Below are 16,498 nucleotides of genomic sequence, written 5' to 3'. Positions count from 1 at the left end.
TCCCTTTAAAATTTATGTTGTTGCAATTTTGCTGTTATGTTGTCAATAATTGTCTCAATTGTTTTTATAGGGAGATGCTCTCATTTGGCATTCACTTATTTGTTTATTGGAAACAAATACAAAAATGAAAACCTTGGTGAATTTTTAGAAGGCAGACACCCATATAATTATTAACAAGGTCAAGAAGTAGAACTTTGCCAGCATCCCGGAATTTGTTTCCATGGACCTTCCCAATCAGAGAACTCTCTTTTCCAAGAGTAATGATATGTCTGTGTGAGGGGTGGGTTTATGGTTTTATTACCTAAGGGTGCACTTTTTAACATTATAGTTTAGTCTTGCACACTTCAAAAAAATGCTATATGTATTTTCTGTTTCTTTTAGTCTACAGCTTTCCCTTTATTCCTTTGTTTTTCTTACAACTTACCTTACATAACTGGACCATTTGACATATGTTCTACAGTCTACAGTTGTACAGTTCTACAGTCGGGATCTTATTGACTATATGCTTAAGGTGCGGCTCATCATGTTTTTTTCTGTTCTTTGTATTTCTACAATTTGACAGATTGTATCAGAAGGTTGATAAGACATGGGTTCAATTCCTTTGGCAAATCTGTTGGTGATGGTGTGAACGTTCAGTAGGAGGCAAATGAAGTCTTGTTTTCCCTCTTTTTTGGTCTTAGCACTCATTGATGCTTAGTGCCTGGATCTTTGGGGTTTTTCCTACTTGTTGGTTGGAATAATATTGCATTCTGTCAACATTATCAGATCATATTGACATTGAATGCCTTATTTTCTCTCTCTTAGACCTAATTGAGTCTTAGTTCTATAGGTAATGGTCACCACCACTCTATATGTCAATATTTCTGTAGTAATTTTGATTATCTAAAGCTCAGTTGCTACTAGATTTTTTAGAAGAGCTCATGGGTAACAGTGTTCATCTTTTTTTTTTTTTTAATGTCACCAACAATTTGTGCCCTTTGAATATGAAGAATATAAAATCTCTTGATTACATTTTATTTCCTTAGGTATATTAAATGTTGTTCATTTGTTTTGTCTTAAAACATTTCTGTCAAAAACTCTGAAGAAAATCTAATTTTATCTTTCTTTAATTCGTGAGCTAATGAATTGTAGTTTTTAATACTTGTCTGTCTTTGTTGTGATTTTCTTCTTTGTGGACTTCTTTTACTATATGATGGATCCGTTTTGCCCGTATTGAATATTTTGCTACTTTTTCTCCTTTTTTTTTTTTTTAATTTCTTTTTGATTCTTAAATGCAAAAATATTTCTTTCCAATTTCTGTTAAGGCTTTATCTATGGTGATTATTCTTGTGTCCTTACTAGTTTATTCCATTTTTGAGATGCCATTTTATTTATTTTGCCTCTATTTCCTCTTTGATTTATATCACCTCCTTTCTCTGTATTGCTAATTCTGATTTATGTCATTCTCTCATGTCTGCATGTGTTTTGGCTCTGTCTGAAATAATACAGTTTTAGTTTGGTATTTGATTGTATCTTTTGGCATACTTTCATGTCCTGTAGAGATACTATTCTGCTCTCTAATCTCTCTTTTTTAAATGGTAACTTTGTATGTAATTAGACCTTGGCACCTTTAGTTTTCCTGAAATTTTAATGAAATCCAGGTTCAGATAACTTTTCTAACTTCACTGAAGTACTACTTCTGTTTGATTGTGTAGTCTTCGAAAGTACGGCTCATTGTTTCCGGGATTTCCTGGCTTTGCTTCTCTCTCCATTTTTATGTGGGCTTCCTTTTTTTCTTTGTCACTGCTTGTTCCAGGCAAAAGTTTGGCTCACATTAATTAGCTTCCCTTCTCTCTAGCATTGGGCCTTTCAGCTCTTGGGTGCCTTTGCACCTCTACGATAATACGAAACAATCAAGTTTTGTTTTTTATCCACTACCTTTTCTGGTTCTCCACTAGAATGTTTGTCTGTTACAAGTAACTGCATTGGGGCTGGAGGCAGAAAGCCTCATGCCTGTTACTTATTGCTGAATATTGTATAAGAAAATTTAGCAATGTACTTGAGGCATTGGATGATTTAATATTTCCCTAGAGTGGGTTTCCTTTTGCTTCTGGGGAAATAACTAGGCTAGGAAATAACTAGGCTAGGAAAAGTTTATCTTTAGTCAGTTAAAGATTTGACTCCCTCTGAGCTGAGCTTTATGCTTCTTGAGGATTGTTCTTCTGATTCATCTGGAGTAGCCTCTTAGGGTCCCAACTCTACCGTATTTTTTTAGTCCCTCAATTAAAAACCCTTTGATGATTTTTAAAAAGTCTGTTGTCCCCCTGCCCCCCGCAGTTTGATGAGATCGTTGAAGTGAGTTTGGTTTGCTTCTTTTTCAAACACAGGGCCCCTCTTTTGGCTTCTCTTTTCTCCAGGTTTTTGGTTTCACACGTATAACATTTTGTTAGCTCTCTGGTGCCTTCAAAAAGATTATTTTATATTTTGTCAGATTTTTCTAGCTGTTCTCAGGGGAAAAGTTTGTCTGAAACAACTTAATTTGTCATTGGCAGAAGCAAAAGTTTGTTCTGATCATTTTTGAATGAAACTAATTCCCAAACTTAGCTTTGCAGATTTTTTGTTTCCCTGCCAAGTTTAAAGGAAAAAAAAAAAAAGGTGAATGGAACTCACAAAAACAAACATTGAAAATTTAAGAATCTCAGTGCCAAACAATGCCTAAAGGTCTATTTATAGAATAATTTTAGGAAGGGGACAAAGTATGTTGTGAAGTCTTAATGAAAGACAGTTAAAGAATGTCATAATTCCTTTTTTTTTTTTTTTAAAGATTTTATTTATTTATTTGACAGAGGGAGACACAGCAAGACAGGGAACACGAGTTGGGGGAGTGGGAGAAGGAGAAGCAGGCTTCCCTCTGAGCAGGGAGCCTGATGCTGGGCTCTATCCCAGAAGCCTGGGATATGACCTCAGCTGAAGGCAGATGCTTAACGACTGAGCCACTGAGGCACCCACAGATGCCCCTAGAATGTAATAATTCTTAAAAAGAAATCTAGGAATTATTCCTTTGGAGGATTTTAAAGATAATTGTCAAAAGTTAGTTTTGGGTATGTGAAATTAATAATTGCCTACTTTCTAGTGAATGTGCATCAACAATATTTATTATGCATCTGTGGATAGAACTGCTTTTAACTATTCAGAGACTTCAGGGTTGATGTGAATACATTTTTAAGTTTATTTTCAATTGAATTTAAATAATAGCTAAGTAAAACAGTCTAAAATAATAGGGTAGAGGAAAATAATAATCTACTCAATTCATTTAAAAAATATCTTGTGTTACATAAATGAAAACCTAACTGATACATGATGAAAATTAACCCATATTCCCCAATAAGGACCTCCCTGATAAATTGAGTCCATTTTCTTTTTTTCTCTTCAGATGGTAAAACATGTCATTAATCACAGAATTAATAGCAAGCCATGACATGATTAACAGTTTCTTAAAACGTTGTTTTTTAGAGTATGATATTATATTAAAATGTTTAATCAAGGTTTGAAAGCATTATAATTTTAAAAACTGGTGGGGTTTAGTCTTCTCTGTATTTTCTTTTTCTTTTTAAAATTTTTAAAGATTTTAAAAAATTTGTCAGAGAGAGAGTGCGCAAGAGAGCGAGCACAAGCAGGGGGAGTGGCAGTCAGAGGGAGAAGCAGGCTTCCCACTGAGCAAGGAGCTGGATGTGGGACTCGATCCCAGGACTCTAGGATCATGACCAAGAGCCGAAGGCAGATGCTTAACGGACTGAGGCATCCCAGTCCTTCTACATTTTATGTGTGACCATTATAGGGTTGTGGTCAGGGTTTCCTTTTTTTGTTGGTTAATAATTTATGTTCATTCCTAAAAATAGAAGATCCTAAAAAGTGAATAAAAACCACTTATGTGAAATAAAATGCTTTTTCTTTCTGTGTGTGAATTTATATTCCCATCTACATCTAGAGCGACATCTCAGTCATCTGTAACAGTGGAGGACCTAGATAAAGCCTTCAGATTTTCCAGTGTCTTTATATAATTAAGGGAATTTCAGATCTTTGCTACATTAAAAAAAAGAAAGAAAGAAAAGCTTTAGATAATGAGTTACATGACAAACTGTATCTCCCTCAGACAAGGGGGTCCATGGATTTTCTGGTAATCCAAGTGTTTCACTTTTAAGAGGAAATATGTTCAAATGGTGTAGTGTTGATGTGGGTGGCTGTGTGCTTGCAGTTTGCACCCTTTATGCAAATTGGATATGTATAGTCCTAAACTGAGCATTTTTTTGAATTTATCTTAATATTCTTTTTGTAATACTCAGTTTATCTGTCCTTCCTGTCTACTTTCTGAGACCATGCTCATCACCAGTAAGATTTAATTCTTTTATGATAACCAAATTACAAATGTGCACTCGTGCAGATGACATTTTTCTTCATCATTTCCACTTCCGCTAACACATGAATATGACCTGGGTGGCTGTTCTGGGCCTTCACAATATATTAGACCTTTCTGAACATTTTTATCAAAACAGAGTTCATCTGCTTGATGCCATAAATAGATGCATGTTCTTCTAGGAATGCTCCTCTGAAGCAGTCTAACAATTAAGTTGATTTAGAAATCAGGAATATTTCCATTCTATCATTTTCTGCAGGATTTGTTCCTAAATTGGAAAAGTAGTTATTTATCCGATTAGCTCAAGCATAAAACAAAGGAAGACTTTCAAAGACTTGATTGCGAATTCTTTCTTTTTCTTTTTTTTTTTTTTTGCTTAAAGTTTTATAAAAAGTAGTGTTTTATGTTCCAATAAAATTAACAGTTTACATACTTCTTTCAAATGACTGAAAATTTTCACACTTGTTGAGTAAAAGCATTTTTCTCACATTTTTCTCATTGTGGGATGATGAAACATAATACTGTGTAATTATGTAAAAGGACTTGACTGTCCGCATATTTAAATATGTTCATTGTGCCAGAGATTATGGTAGTCAGCTCTGTAGGTACTTCTGACAATCCAGGATAGTTGATACTCAGAAGAAGACTTTGTAGGATACAAGTTGCAGTTTTATCAAATGTAGTTGTTTCTGGTTGTATACCATCGATAAAGGTTATTAATAATAGTCTTTCCTTCAAATTTTAGTTCCCTCTGATCTACGTAGAATTAATATGCAACTGTACATTTTCTAAGGAATTAGAAATTTCTGATTTGGTAGTATGAGGCATTAGCTGAGACAAATTTCATTTCAAGTCAAAAAGATTAATCACTTGGTTGATAGCTAATATAATCCAGCCTCTGGGAAAGAACTAATGCATTTCCCATGAGCTAAACTACTAGTCATAATGTATCTGTGCTTTCTTACTATTGCCAGTTTTCACTTTTCATAGTAAAAAGAATTAAAAAAAAAACACCAATTAAAAGTTTTATATTTTTAATTTTTTTAAAGATTTTATTTATTTAAGAGAGAAAGAGAGAGACAGAGTGCACAGGCAGGAGGGAGACTGAGAGGGAGAGAGAATCTCGAGCAGACTCTGCAGTGGGCACAGAGAGCCTCATCCCATGATCCTGCGATCATGACCCCAACCAAAACCAAGAGTGAGACGCTCAACCAGCTGAGCTACCCGGGCGCTCCTGTTTCTGATTTTGAAAGTACAAAATACTCATTGCAAGAAATTAAGAAAGCCCAGAAATACATCATGAAAAAAAAATTGGAAGATAATTTCTATATTCTGGTATACCTTCCTCTATTTTTATCTCTCTATATAAACATATATTTTCATCAAAATTGGTGTTACACTATACAGGATCTTTGATTCTTTTCTCTTTGAACAATATAGATCTCCTTTAGCTAATCATTTGTTCATTTTTGTACCAGTGTAAATCAAAGTTTTGTATGTCTTGTGCCTTCATGGAACATACTGTCTAGTAAGGGGAATATAAAACAAATAAATAAAAGTATAATTACAAAATATAAGTTTTATAAAGGAAAGAAACAGGTGCTATGAAGGAGAATAATTTTAGGGGTAGGGAGCCAGCATTAGCATGCGTATTTAGAGCCGGAAGACTGACATTTAAATAGAGGCTTAAAAGATGAGAAAAAGTCAGCCATCGAAGAGTGGAGTTACTCACATAGGTGCAAAGGCCATGGGATAAAAAGGATTTGGTGAGTAAAGGGCTCTAAAAGAAGACCAGCTGGCCAGGGAGAAGAGAAAGAGGAGATACTAGCCCATGATGAAACCAAGAGGTAGAAATGAGTCAGTCCTGCCTACAAAAGAAAAGAGGTTTTGTTTGAAGTATTACGTGAAGCCATTAGAGACTGTTGGGGAGCTGAAATTGCATGGCTGTGTTTAAACTTCTTCAAAAGATTTATTTTGAAAGTTATATGGGGGAAGAATTGGAGGGAGAGCAAGAGTACACAAAGGTGTGAGATGGGGGGCCTGAGGTGGTCCATGAGAAAGCTGAAAAGCTTGACGTAAGCTGTGGACACGAGATCCCGAGAGAAGGAGATGGTTGGGATATGTGTTTGAGGTTGGAATTGCCAGTTTACGAGGTGGTGATGAAGAGGAGTTGGTGGGTTAAAAGGAAGGAGTTCAGAAGTTTGACTCCCGTTTATGGCAAAAAGAACCGAGAAGATGATAGTGTCATTTACTGCCAAGGGGTAGATTTGGGAAGGACAGGGTTGGGGTACTGGTTGTGGTATAAAATCAGTATTCAAAGTTCGATAGTAATTCTGCGGGACGCGTTAGACAACCACATGTGCAGGCGAGAAGGCAGTTGTGTGCATGAGCGAACTCAGAGGTGAGTGTGGGCTGATGCTTGCTTTTGGACATTACCATCGTGTAGGTGGTATTTAAAGCCAAAGGAACAGATAAAATAACAGAAGAGTGAAGATAGGCAGATGAAGGGGGTCTGGAACTGGGTTCTGACAATGAGAGATTGCATGCCCGAGAGTCTAGGAGGGGAAGAGAAACAGGAGTGTGGTGTCAAAAGCAAGAAAAGACTGCTTCAGGAAGGAAAGCGGAGACAGCCACGTCCCATGCTGCTGAGGAGTGACTGCCGGATTGTGCGATGTGGAGGTTCCTGGCGAGATCATGGAAAGCAGTTTCAGGGCTGTGTGTGGGAAGGCCTACTGTAATAAGTGTTTGTAATGTAGAGATGATTGTTATGCCCCAATAATGGGTCCGTGATTAAAGGAGTGAGGCTGATACAAAGCGAAGGTCAAGCAAAGCTATATTTCGCACCAAGCATCAAGAATCTAACCAAACTTTGGGGCAGCACCTCTTAGAAGAGAGGACGACCCTTCTCTGTTTTACAGACTAGCTTTTAAGGACAAAGGCCATGCGGTCCGGCCTGGCCATGCACAGGTCCCAATGAGATTGTAACACACACGGGAAACTCCACAGTGATGCTAGGCGACCAGTTGAGTTACAATTTACCCTAGTAGACATTTGAACCAGCCTATCACACCTTGATTGGGTTTGGTGCCCAAAAGGGCTCCCAAAGGGCGGGCCCCATACTCCTTGGTAACCGGAGAGACAGTATGCATCCCCCCCCCCCCCCCCCCCACTGATCGACGTCTCCACCTGGCCTGACCCACCTTTGTATCTGGGCTTTGTTACCTGTAAATCCCCTGGGGGAAAGGGAGCAGGGACAGTTTCTAAATAGGTCCTTACAATGATGAGCTAAAATTTTAATGGCTGCCTATTAATCTGCACTTAAGATAGCAGAGTATATGCAGCTACCCATATTGCTGACAAGCCCGCTGTCCCCAGCAAACAGGCTTGTGAGTGTGTTCATGGCTCATGGGCCCTGGAAAATTGTTGGCTTGTAGCTCTGTGAGGCCCACACTGGGAAATTTCACTCTGTCTTCTTTCCTCTCAGTGTGAGTTTGGGTTCAAATCTACAAGAGGGATTTGGGTGCTGGGGAATATGGATCCTGGCTGAAATTTCTGTTTGAGAGTGTTGTGTGTTTGCTGGTTTAGTGCTCCCAACTGTGGCCTGGGGAGCTTCCAGGCAGTGGAAAGGCTGGGGGGCCCAGGCTGTGTCGGGTCCAGACTTAAACTTCTTGACCTCTGCACTGCTCTTTTGGGGTGTATGGGTACGGCCAGCACATGGTTCTTTGGTACATTCTCACTTTTTAAAAATTAGGAATCATGGATAGGCTCATTATTGGATCCTCTCAGGGCCTCACATGTTCTATTCTGAAATAAAGGAGAGTCCTAGAAAGATTTTATAGCCAAAGGTTGTGAATCCTCTCTGCCTCAATTTTCTCATCTTTATTTATTAATTTATTTTTAAAGATTTCTCATCCTTAAATTGGGACTAATAACACCTACCTTTCATGGTTAAGCTAAAGATTTAAAGTAATGTGTGAGAAGTACTTGAAACCAAGTAAGTACTCAATAAATGGCTATAATTATTACTATTATTCAAAGGAAGTGTTTAATATTTTGGAAATGTTGAATGAATGACCTCAGTTGTGGTTTGTCTATATGATACTGGTTCATGATATAAACATCGTCAGATACGTAAGCCTCTATAAACTGTTGTGTGTGTGTGTGTGTGTGTGTGTGTGTGTGTGTGTGTGTGTGTGTATAATTAGCAATAGCCATGGTAATTCCTTTGTCATGAGTATTTTCTACCATAGTTTTATTATCAAAATTTATGTAAGCATGACCTTCACTTTTTAGTGGATTAGCACAGTTCTCTTATTCCTATTAAAAAATAGTATTTCTGTGAACTTTAATAAAAGTTTGTTCTCTGATAAGATGGCATGCATAAATCTGTTCAGAACTAAAGGTTAAAATTCCCTTATTAGAATTCCATGGGAGTAGAAGGAGAAGAATATAAGCTGAATAAAAAAAGAGAGAGAGAGAGAGAGAGAATTGTAAAATTTATATTTCTGGTCTGACTTTGGAAGCAGAGCCTGGTGACCTTCTTTCACATTGAACGACTAGAAAGTTTTGTTTTTGTTTTCTGCTTCCCCTAAGGGGGAGAAATTTACTATTTTAAAGCAAAAGTGCACCTTACTAGCTTAAAACCAGTAAGTATTAAAGATCTCATTTTAGGCTAGTCTAGACCATAAGAATTAAAGCAAAGCAAAGCAAAACAAAAGAAAACCCAAATTATTGAAGTATGTAATAGAATATAAGAAATTTCTCCCCAAAACACAGCTAATAAACTGTTTCATGCAGAGGACTTCCTGATTATGAATACTGGGACCCCTCCAGTTGTTAACACTATATGTTGCTTAGCCTAGTTCTACACTAGGTTAAGAAAAATATTTGTGATGCACTAAAATTGAAGGGAGAAATAACTTCCTTTGACTAGCATGGATTTGGCTTTGAAGTGGGGATAAGAGGGGAGAAAGTGTTACAGCTTGTTAGATGAATTTTCAGAAGCTGCTGTTCTAATAATTTGAACGAACTCAGTGCTCATTTTCAAATTTCCCTGGGTGAATAAGAATGAATAATTCTTGTCTCAAAAAACTTTCCTGCATGGCTTTACTTTTCTAGTCATTAGGATATTTATTGTTTATGTTTTCAAGGAACTATATTAATACTAGGTGCTATGCTGTAATCAGTAACCATGCAAGGCTTGATTTTAACCTCTCTCTCTCTCTCTTTCTCTACAGTTTGGAAGGACTGAAGTGATTGATAATACTTTAAATCCTGATTTTGTACGAAAATTTATCCTGGACTACTTTTTTGAAGAAAGGGAGAACCTTCGTTTTGACTTGTAAGTTCTGGTATAACTCGCATTGTTAAAAAATAGACTTTTTTTTTTTTAAAGATTTTATTTATTTGACAGACAGAGATCACAAGCGGGCAGAGAGGGAGGCAGAGAGGAAGGGAAGCAGACTCCCTGCTGATCAGAGGGCCCGACGTGGGGCTCCATCCCAGGACCCTGAGATCATGACCCGAGCTTAAGGCAGAGGCTTTAGCCCACTGAGCCACCCAGGTGTACCCAAAAATAGATTTTTAAAGGCAAATTTTGTGACATACAAAATTTGGGTATGGTTGCACAAATACTAGGTTATTGGCAGGAAAGTAGATTAATTCTACTTAGAGTATGGCCAGAGCACTATCCCTAGCGTTACTTTGCATTTTATAGGTTTTTGGCTATATGTTTATTGAAAAAATTAGTGAGCATTTTAACTATGCTGAAATGCTGCATGATATATATGGACATCCTTTCAAACCATCTTTGGCCTCGGTGATTTCTTTACAAGTTCCACATATACTCCAAGGTGATCTTACTTACTCCTCATGTCCCCCAGATCGTGAAGTTTCTCTCAGCTGCCTCTTTGTATAGTATATGGATCACTGCCTAAACTTTGCTTCCTTTTATCTCTTCGTGGCCTGCTATTACCAAGACCCAGGATACTGGAGCCAGAATTTTTGATTCTTTTAACATTCTTGTTACTTTGATGTTGAATTAGTCATATCAAAGTATCATTAAATTCAGCTTCTTATCTGCAGAGAATCTAGAGTCAGTTTGTTTGTAAGATAGTATTTGTTACTCAATTTTTGTTTCACAGATGTAAAGGTGATTATTGAAATATCTGGATATTGTTCAAAGGAAGTCTGGTGGGAGGGAAAACTATAACATAGTATGTACTTAATAAATTAAAATAGTTTATGAACATTATAAGTCTTTAAAAATAGAAATGCCTTTAAATAGCTGGAAATAATAAAATGTATCAGGCTGTCACAATTTATAAATTTTTTAAAATAAGAGCTATCAATATCATATTTGAAAAAGTGCTAGGTTACTTTCTAATGTAAAAAGAAAGTTACCTACCATGACCAGCCTTTCTCATTTTCCTCTAAAATGTGTGCAGTAAAATAACCTTCTGTTTAAAAAAGGAGAATATTATACCAGGCCCTTTCCTTCAAGAGTTATAGGAGTTCTAAATATTCATTATATTTATCAGGCAAAATTTATTATGCCTATTTGCTTTGTTATGTCCTTGAAACCCCATTTTGAATACTAAAAATGATATGTCTGAGAAAAATCCTGAAGTGTAATATAATGATTTCTTGACCATGTTTATCATGGAGATTGCTCATAGTATTGTTACTTAAAAGCCACATATAAATCATGACGAATGTGGTTCTCCCGTTGTTCAGGCCTTCATAGCTGCTGTTCTTAAGAATTCTCTCTCACACAGAATGGTACCTGCTTAATTTTTTCCCTCTGCTTTTAGATTTAACTTTATCCTAAAACCAGCCATTTGTATTGTTTGTTTATCTATATTGTTTCCTCTCATTTGAAAGTAGTAAATATTTATAATAAAATTTAAGTTATGTAGGCATTTAAAAGTGAAAGTTTCCAGTTAGTTCAATGCCCTCCCCACCCCCGCCAAAACCCGTCAACCCACCAATAACTAAAAATGTAAATGACTTGACGTACATACCTGCAGATCTTTTTTTTTTTTTAAAGATACATAAACATATGGGAGTCTCAATATTTTGAAAACCACAAATATTTTCCTATTACTTGAATTTTTCAGGTATCTTTTTGGGCCACTGTATTATATACATGTTTTTCATTTATTTTAATGTTGCATAATTTTCATTGCTTGAGAAAACACTATTCATGTAGCCAAACATCTACTGATGGACATTTTGGGTTATTTCATATTTACTATTACATGTAATCCTATAGCAAGTATCCCAGTATGTAAATTTTTTACAGTCTTTTTTAAATTTTCAGAGTATAAATTATTCAGAGTCAAATATTAGAATGAACAGATGTGGACAAGAGTACTCATTCCTCATTCTAATCCTTGAGACCAATTTAGATATCCCATAGCTTTTTAAGTTTTAATTTCTGTTACTTAACATCCAGTGTTACATTAGTCTCAGGTATACAAGATAGTAATTCAGCACGTCCATACATCGCCCTGTACTCCCCATTATCTGTTCATCCCATCCTCCCGGTCTGGGAGGTGACCTCTCCTCTGGTAACCATCAGTTTGTTCTCTATAATTAAGAGTCTGTTTTTTTATTTGTCTCCCTCTCTCTCTTATTTTTTTCCCTTAGCTCATTTGTATTGTTTCTTAAATTCTGCATATAAGTGAAATCACATGGTATTTGCCTTTCTCTGACTTGGCTTATTTCACTTGGCGTTATGCTCTCTAGCACCAGCCATGTCGTTGCAAATGGCAAGATTTCATTCTTTATCATGGCTGAATAATATAATGTTATGTGTGTGTGTGTGTGTGTGTGTGTGCATAAAGATAGATAGATATCTATCTTTATGCACACACACACACACATATATATACTACACATATATATATACCACTTCTTTATATATATATATACCACTTCTTTATCCATCTATCAGTTGATGGACACTTGGGTTGCTTCCAGAATTTAGCTATTGTAAGTAATGCTGCTATAAACACAGGGGTGCATGTATCTCTTTGAATCCATGTTCTTGTGTTCTTGGGTAAATACCCAGAAGTGGGATTGCTGGATCATAAGGTCGTTCTATTTTTAACTTTTTGGGAACCTCCATACTGTTTTCTCCAGTGACTGTACCAGTTAGCATTCCTACCAACAGTGCATGAGGGTTCCTTTTCTTCACAACCCGTTACTTGTATTGTTGATTTTAGCCATGATGACAAGAGTGAGGTGGTACCTCATTGAATTTTTTTTTTTAAAGATTTTATTTATTTATTTGGCAGAGATCACAAGTAGACAGAGAGGAAGGCAGAGAGAGAGAGGAGGAAGCAGGCTCCCCGCTGAGTAGATAGCCCCATGCTGGGCTTGATCCCAGGACGCTGGGATCATGACCTGAGCTGAAGGCAGAGACTTTAACCACTGAGCCACCCAGGCGCCCTCTCATTGTAGTTTTGATACGCATTTTCCTGATGATAAGTGATTATGAACAACATCTTCTCATGTGTTTGTTGGCCATCAGGTTGTCTTTTTGGAGAAATGCCTCTTCTTCTGTCTTCTGCCCACTTTTAATTGGATTATTTGTAGGGGGGTGTTGAGTTTTATAAGTTCTTTACTTATTTTGCATATTAACCCTTTATCAGATATTTCATTTGAAAATACTTCCCTTATTTAATAGGTTACCTTTTACTTTTGTTGTTTCCTTTGCTGTGCAGAAGCTTTTTATTTTGATGTAGTCCCAATAGTTTATTTCTGTTTTTGTTTCCCTTGCCTCAGGAGACTTACCTAGAAAGAAGTTGCTATGTCAGAGTCCGATGTTAAAGAAATTACTGCCTGTGTTCTCTTCTAGATCTTTATGGTTTCAGGTCTCAGCTTAGGTCTTTAATTCATTTTGAATTTATTTTTGTGTATGGTGTAAGAAAGCAGTCCATTTTCATTATTTTGGATGTGGCTGTCCAGTTTTCCCAACACCATTTGTTGAAGAAACTTCTTTTTTCCAGTGGATATTCTTTCCTGTTTTGTCAAAGATCAATTGACCATAAAATTATGGGTTTGTTTCTGGGTTTTCTGTTCTGTTAACATCGATTTATGTGTCAGTTTTTGTGCCAGTTCCATACTGTTTTGATTAGTACGTCTTTATAATATAGCTTGAAGGACAGCATTATAATGCCTCCAGTTTTACTTTTCCTTTTGAAGATTGCTTTGTCTGTGTAGGGTCTTTGTGGTTCCATAAATATTTTAGGATTATTTGTTCTAGTTTGTGAAAAGTGCTATATTCTGATAAGGATTACATTAAATACGTAGACTGCTTTGGGTAGTAGAGACATTTTAGTAATACTTGTTTTTCCAGTCCATGAGCATGAAATATCTTTGCATTTCTTTGTGTCATCTTCAATTTCTTCCATCAGTATTTTATAGTTTTCAAAGTACAGGTCTTCTGCCTCTTTGGTTAGGTTTATTTGTAGGCATCTTATTATTTCGGGTGCAGTTATAAATGGGATTGTTTTCTTAATTTCTTTTTTGGCTCCTTCATTCTTGTATAAAAATGCAAAATTTCTGCACATTGATTTTGTATCCTGCGACTTTACTGAATTCGTTAATCAATTCTAGCAGTTCTTTGGTGGAGCCTTTTGGGTTTTCTGCCTATAGAATATCATGTCATCTGCAAATAGTGTTAAGTTTTACTTCTTCCTTACCAATTTGACTGCCCTCTATATCTTCTTTTTCTCTGACTGTTGTGGCTAGGCCTTCCAGTACTGTGTTGAATAAAAGTGGTGAGAGTGGACATCCCTGTCTTGTTCCTGACCTTAGGGGAAAAGCTCTCAGTTTTTCTCCATTAAGGATGATAGCTGTTTTTTCATGTATAGCCTCTATTATGTTGAGGTATATTCCCTCTAACTCTACTTTGTTGAGGGCTTTTTTTAATCATGAATGGATATTGTACTTTGTCCAATGTTTTTTGTCATCTATTGAAATGATCATGTACTTCTTATCCTTTTCTCTTATTGATGTGATATATCACATTGATACATTTGCAAATGTTGAACCACTCTTGAAACCCAGGAGTAAATTCCACTTGATCGTGGTGATGATTTTTTTAATGTATTGTTGAATTAAGTTTGCTAGTATTTTGTTGAGAATTTTTGCATCTATGTTCATCAGGGATTTTAGCCTGTAGTTCTCTTTTCGGGTTTGGTGTCTATCTGGTTTTGATATCAGGGTAATGGTGGCCTCAGAATGAATTTGGAAGTTTTCCTTCCCCTTCTATTTTTTGAAATAGTTTAAGAAGTATAGGTGTTCATTCTTCTTTAAAGTTTGGTAGAATTCTCCTGTAAAGCCAAGATCCTATGTGCTTTGTTCTCTGAACTTGTTGCCTGTGTTTTAGCTCTGATATTCAGAGCCCTTTCTGTTTTGTGCTGGTTGCTGTCTGCCCAAAGGCCCCTGTCACAGGCAGCTGCTGCCAGGTGACTGTATCACCATGTCCCTACTTGGCCCTGGTTCCTTAAGCCTATGTCCTACTCATCCTTTTCTCATCTATGTTGTAATTGTTGCTATTCCAGAATTTCACAAGTGGGATGAAAAGAAAGGTGCTTTAGAAGGATGACACCGATTAAATGTTTCTTAGTCAGTAGACCAAGGAGCAAAAACTAAGAGCTGGGCTAACATTCTGGAGAGGAAAAGAAGGTAAAGAATGATTTACCTGTACACAGAGGCTAATGGTCATGTTCTCATCTCTACTGAAGATGAGGCTATGGAAACTAATTGGTTTTAAAAAGTGTCTGGTGCAAGGAATATAATTCCACTGAACTCAGTGCTGGTTAATGTTCAAATGGGTAGTGTTTCAGCAATCACTCTGACAAACTGGTGAGTTCAAATGAGAATATATTAAGTTAGGGAGGCATCTGATACTTATGTCATGTTCGTAAGCTTTCTAGGTATGCTTAGCTTGAGCAAGGGAAGACTTAAAGGTAGGAGGAAGTTAGGGCTTTGCTGGTATGTCGCATACTTATCTAGTATTGGATGATAAGTCAGTAATATTGTTTACCTTTGCTGTAAGTGTTTCGGGGAATTAAAAAAAAAAAGGAAAACAAAATTAATACATTTACTGGAAAAAATACAGAGGGAAGAAATGATAAGATGGTTTAATATGTTTGTTACTAATATCTTCCAGTTACTTGTAAACTCAGTGAAGTAGTTACCGAAGCTCATGGAGTTTGAAAGTTAGTATATAAGTTTGTAGGTGCAGACAAAAGAGGTTATTTTCGTTAGTACTACTACTACTCTTATTCACAGTTTGTAATAGAATCATATGCATATATAACTTTAACCCACCCAACAAATTTCTGAGGTGGAATTAATCCACTTTTGTAAATGAGAAAACCGAGGCCCAGAAAGTGTTATATGTTCAAAGGATCAGATTTTGCCTAAAATACTTTATAATTAAATGCTACAAAACTGGATTTCTAAAATTTTATGAAGTCTAAAAATTATGTCTAAACTGGGATTTTTTATGTTTGCCTTGGTTATGTAATACTGACGAAAGTGTATGTTTAAAGTATTCTGCTGCACTTTGAATATAATAATATGATTTTATCTATCTAAATAAATAAAAGTAAGACTGTTAGGAAATTGCTATGTTTGATAGGAATGGGAGCATGTTACATTATTTCATCTCAGTGTGACAAGAAGAAATAGAGTAACAGAAGTTAGTGTAGGTAGATTGATATGTTTTAACTTCTTCAGCTTTCTCTTTTCTTCTAAAAATTATAGTGATTTTCACAGAAATTATGTAGTGTTCAAAATGTGAAAGTGTATTGCAAAATTGAATTATGTATCGTTTTATCCTTTGAATGCATTTGGCTGATTTCAGCAATTTGATTCAAAGAGCTTTATTTCAATTGTATAGCATCTCTGAGAAATCCAAACAATTAGGGCCAGAGAAAGGGATAACTGATTATCAAGAAAAGCAGCAAGTATATTCTTAGTTCATGTAGTATTTTTTATATCGCTTTAGTTAATTCCTTTTGATTTACCATGTATTAGACTATCTCACATAACACCTTTAACCTGTGACACCAGATTTTCTTTTTT

General features: G+C 36.1%; 1 protein-coding gene across 1 annotated transcript in view; it reads left to right on the top strand.

The window, feature by feature from the left end:
* CPNE8 (copine 8) overlaps positions 1-16,498 on the top strand; it is a 211,758-nt gene that overhangs the window by 41,833 nt on the left and 153,427 nt on the right. The window contains exon 4 of the mRNA XM_032347726.1: positions 9,631-9,734. Within this exon, the coding sequence (XP_032203617.1) occupies positions 9,631-9,734 (104 nt within the window). The remainder of the gene's footprint in view (positions 1-9,630; positions 9,735-16,498) is intronic.

The sequence above is a fragment of the Mustela erminea genome, chromosome 6 (assembly GCF_009829155.1).
Source record: "Mustela erminea isolate mMusErm1 chromosome 6, mMusErm1.Pri, whole genome shotgun sequence".
Lineage (NCBI taxonomy): Eukaryota > Metazoa > Chordata > Mammalia > Carnivora > Mustelidae > Mustela > Mustela erminea.
The sequence above is the reverse complement of the archived record's forward strand: the minus strand, read 5'-3'. Positions and strand labels throughout refer to the sequence as shown.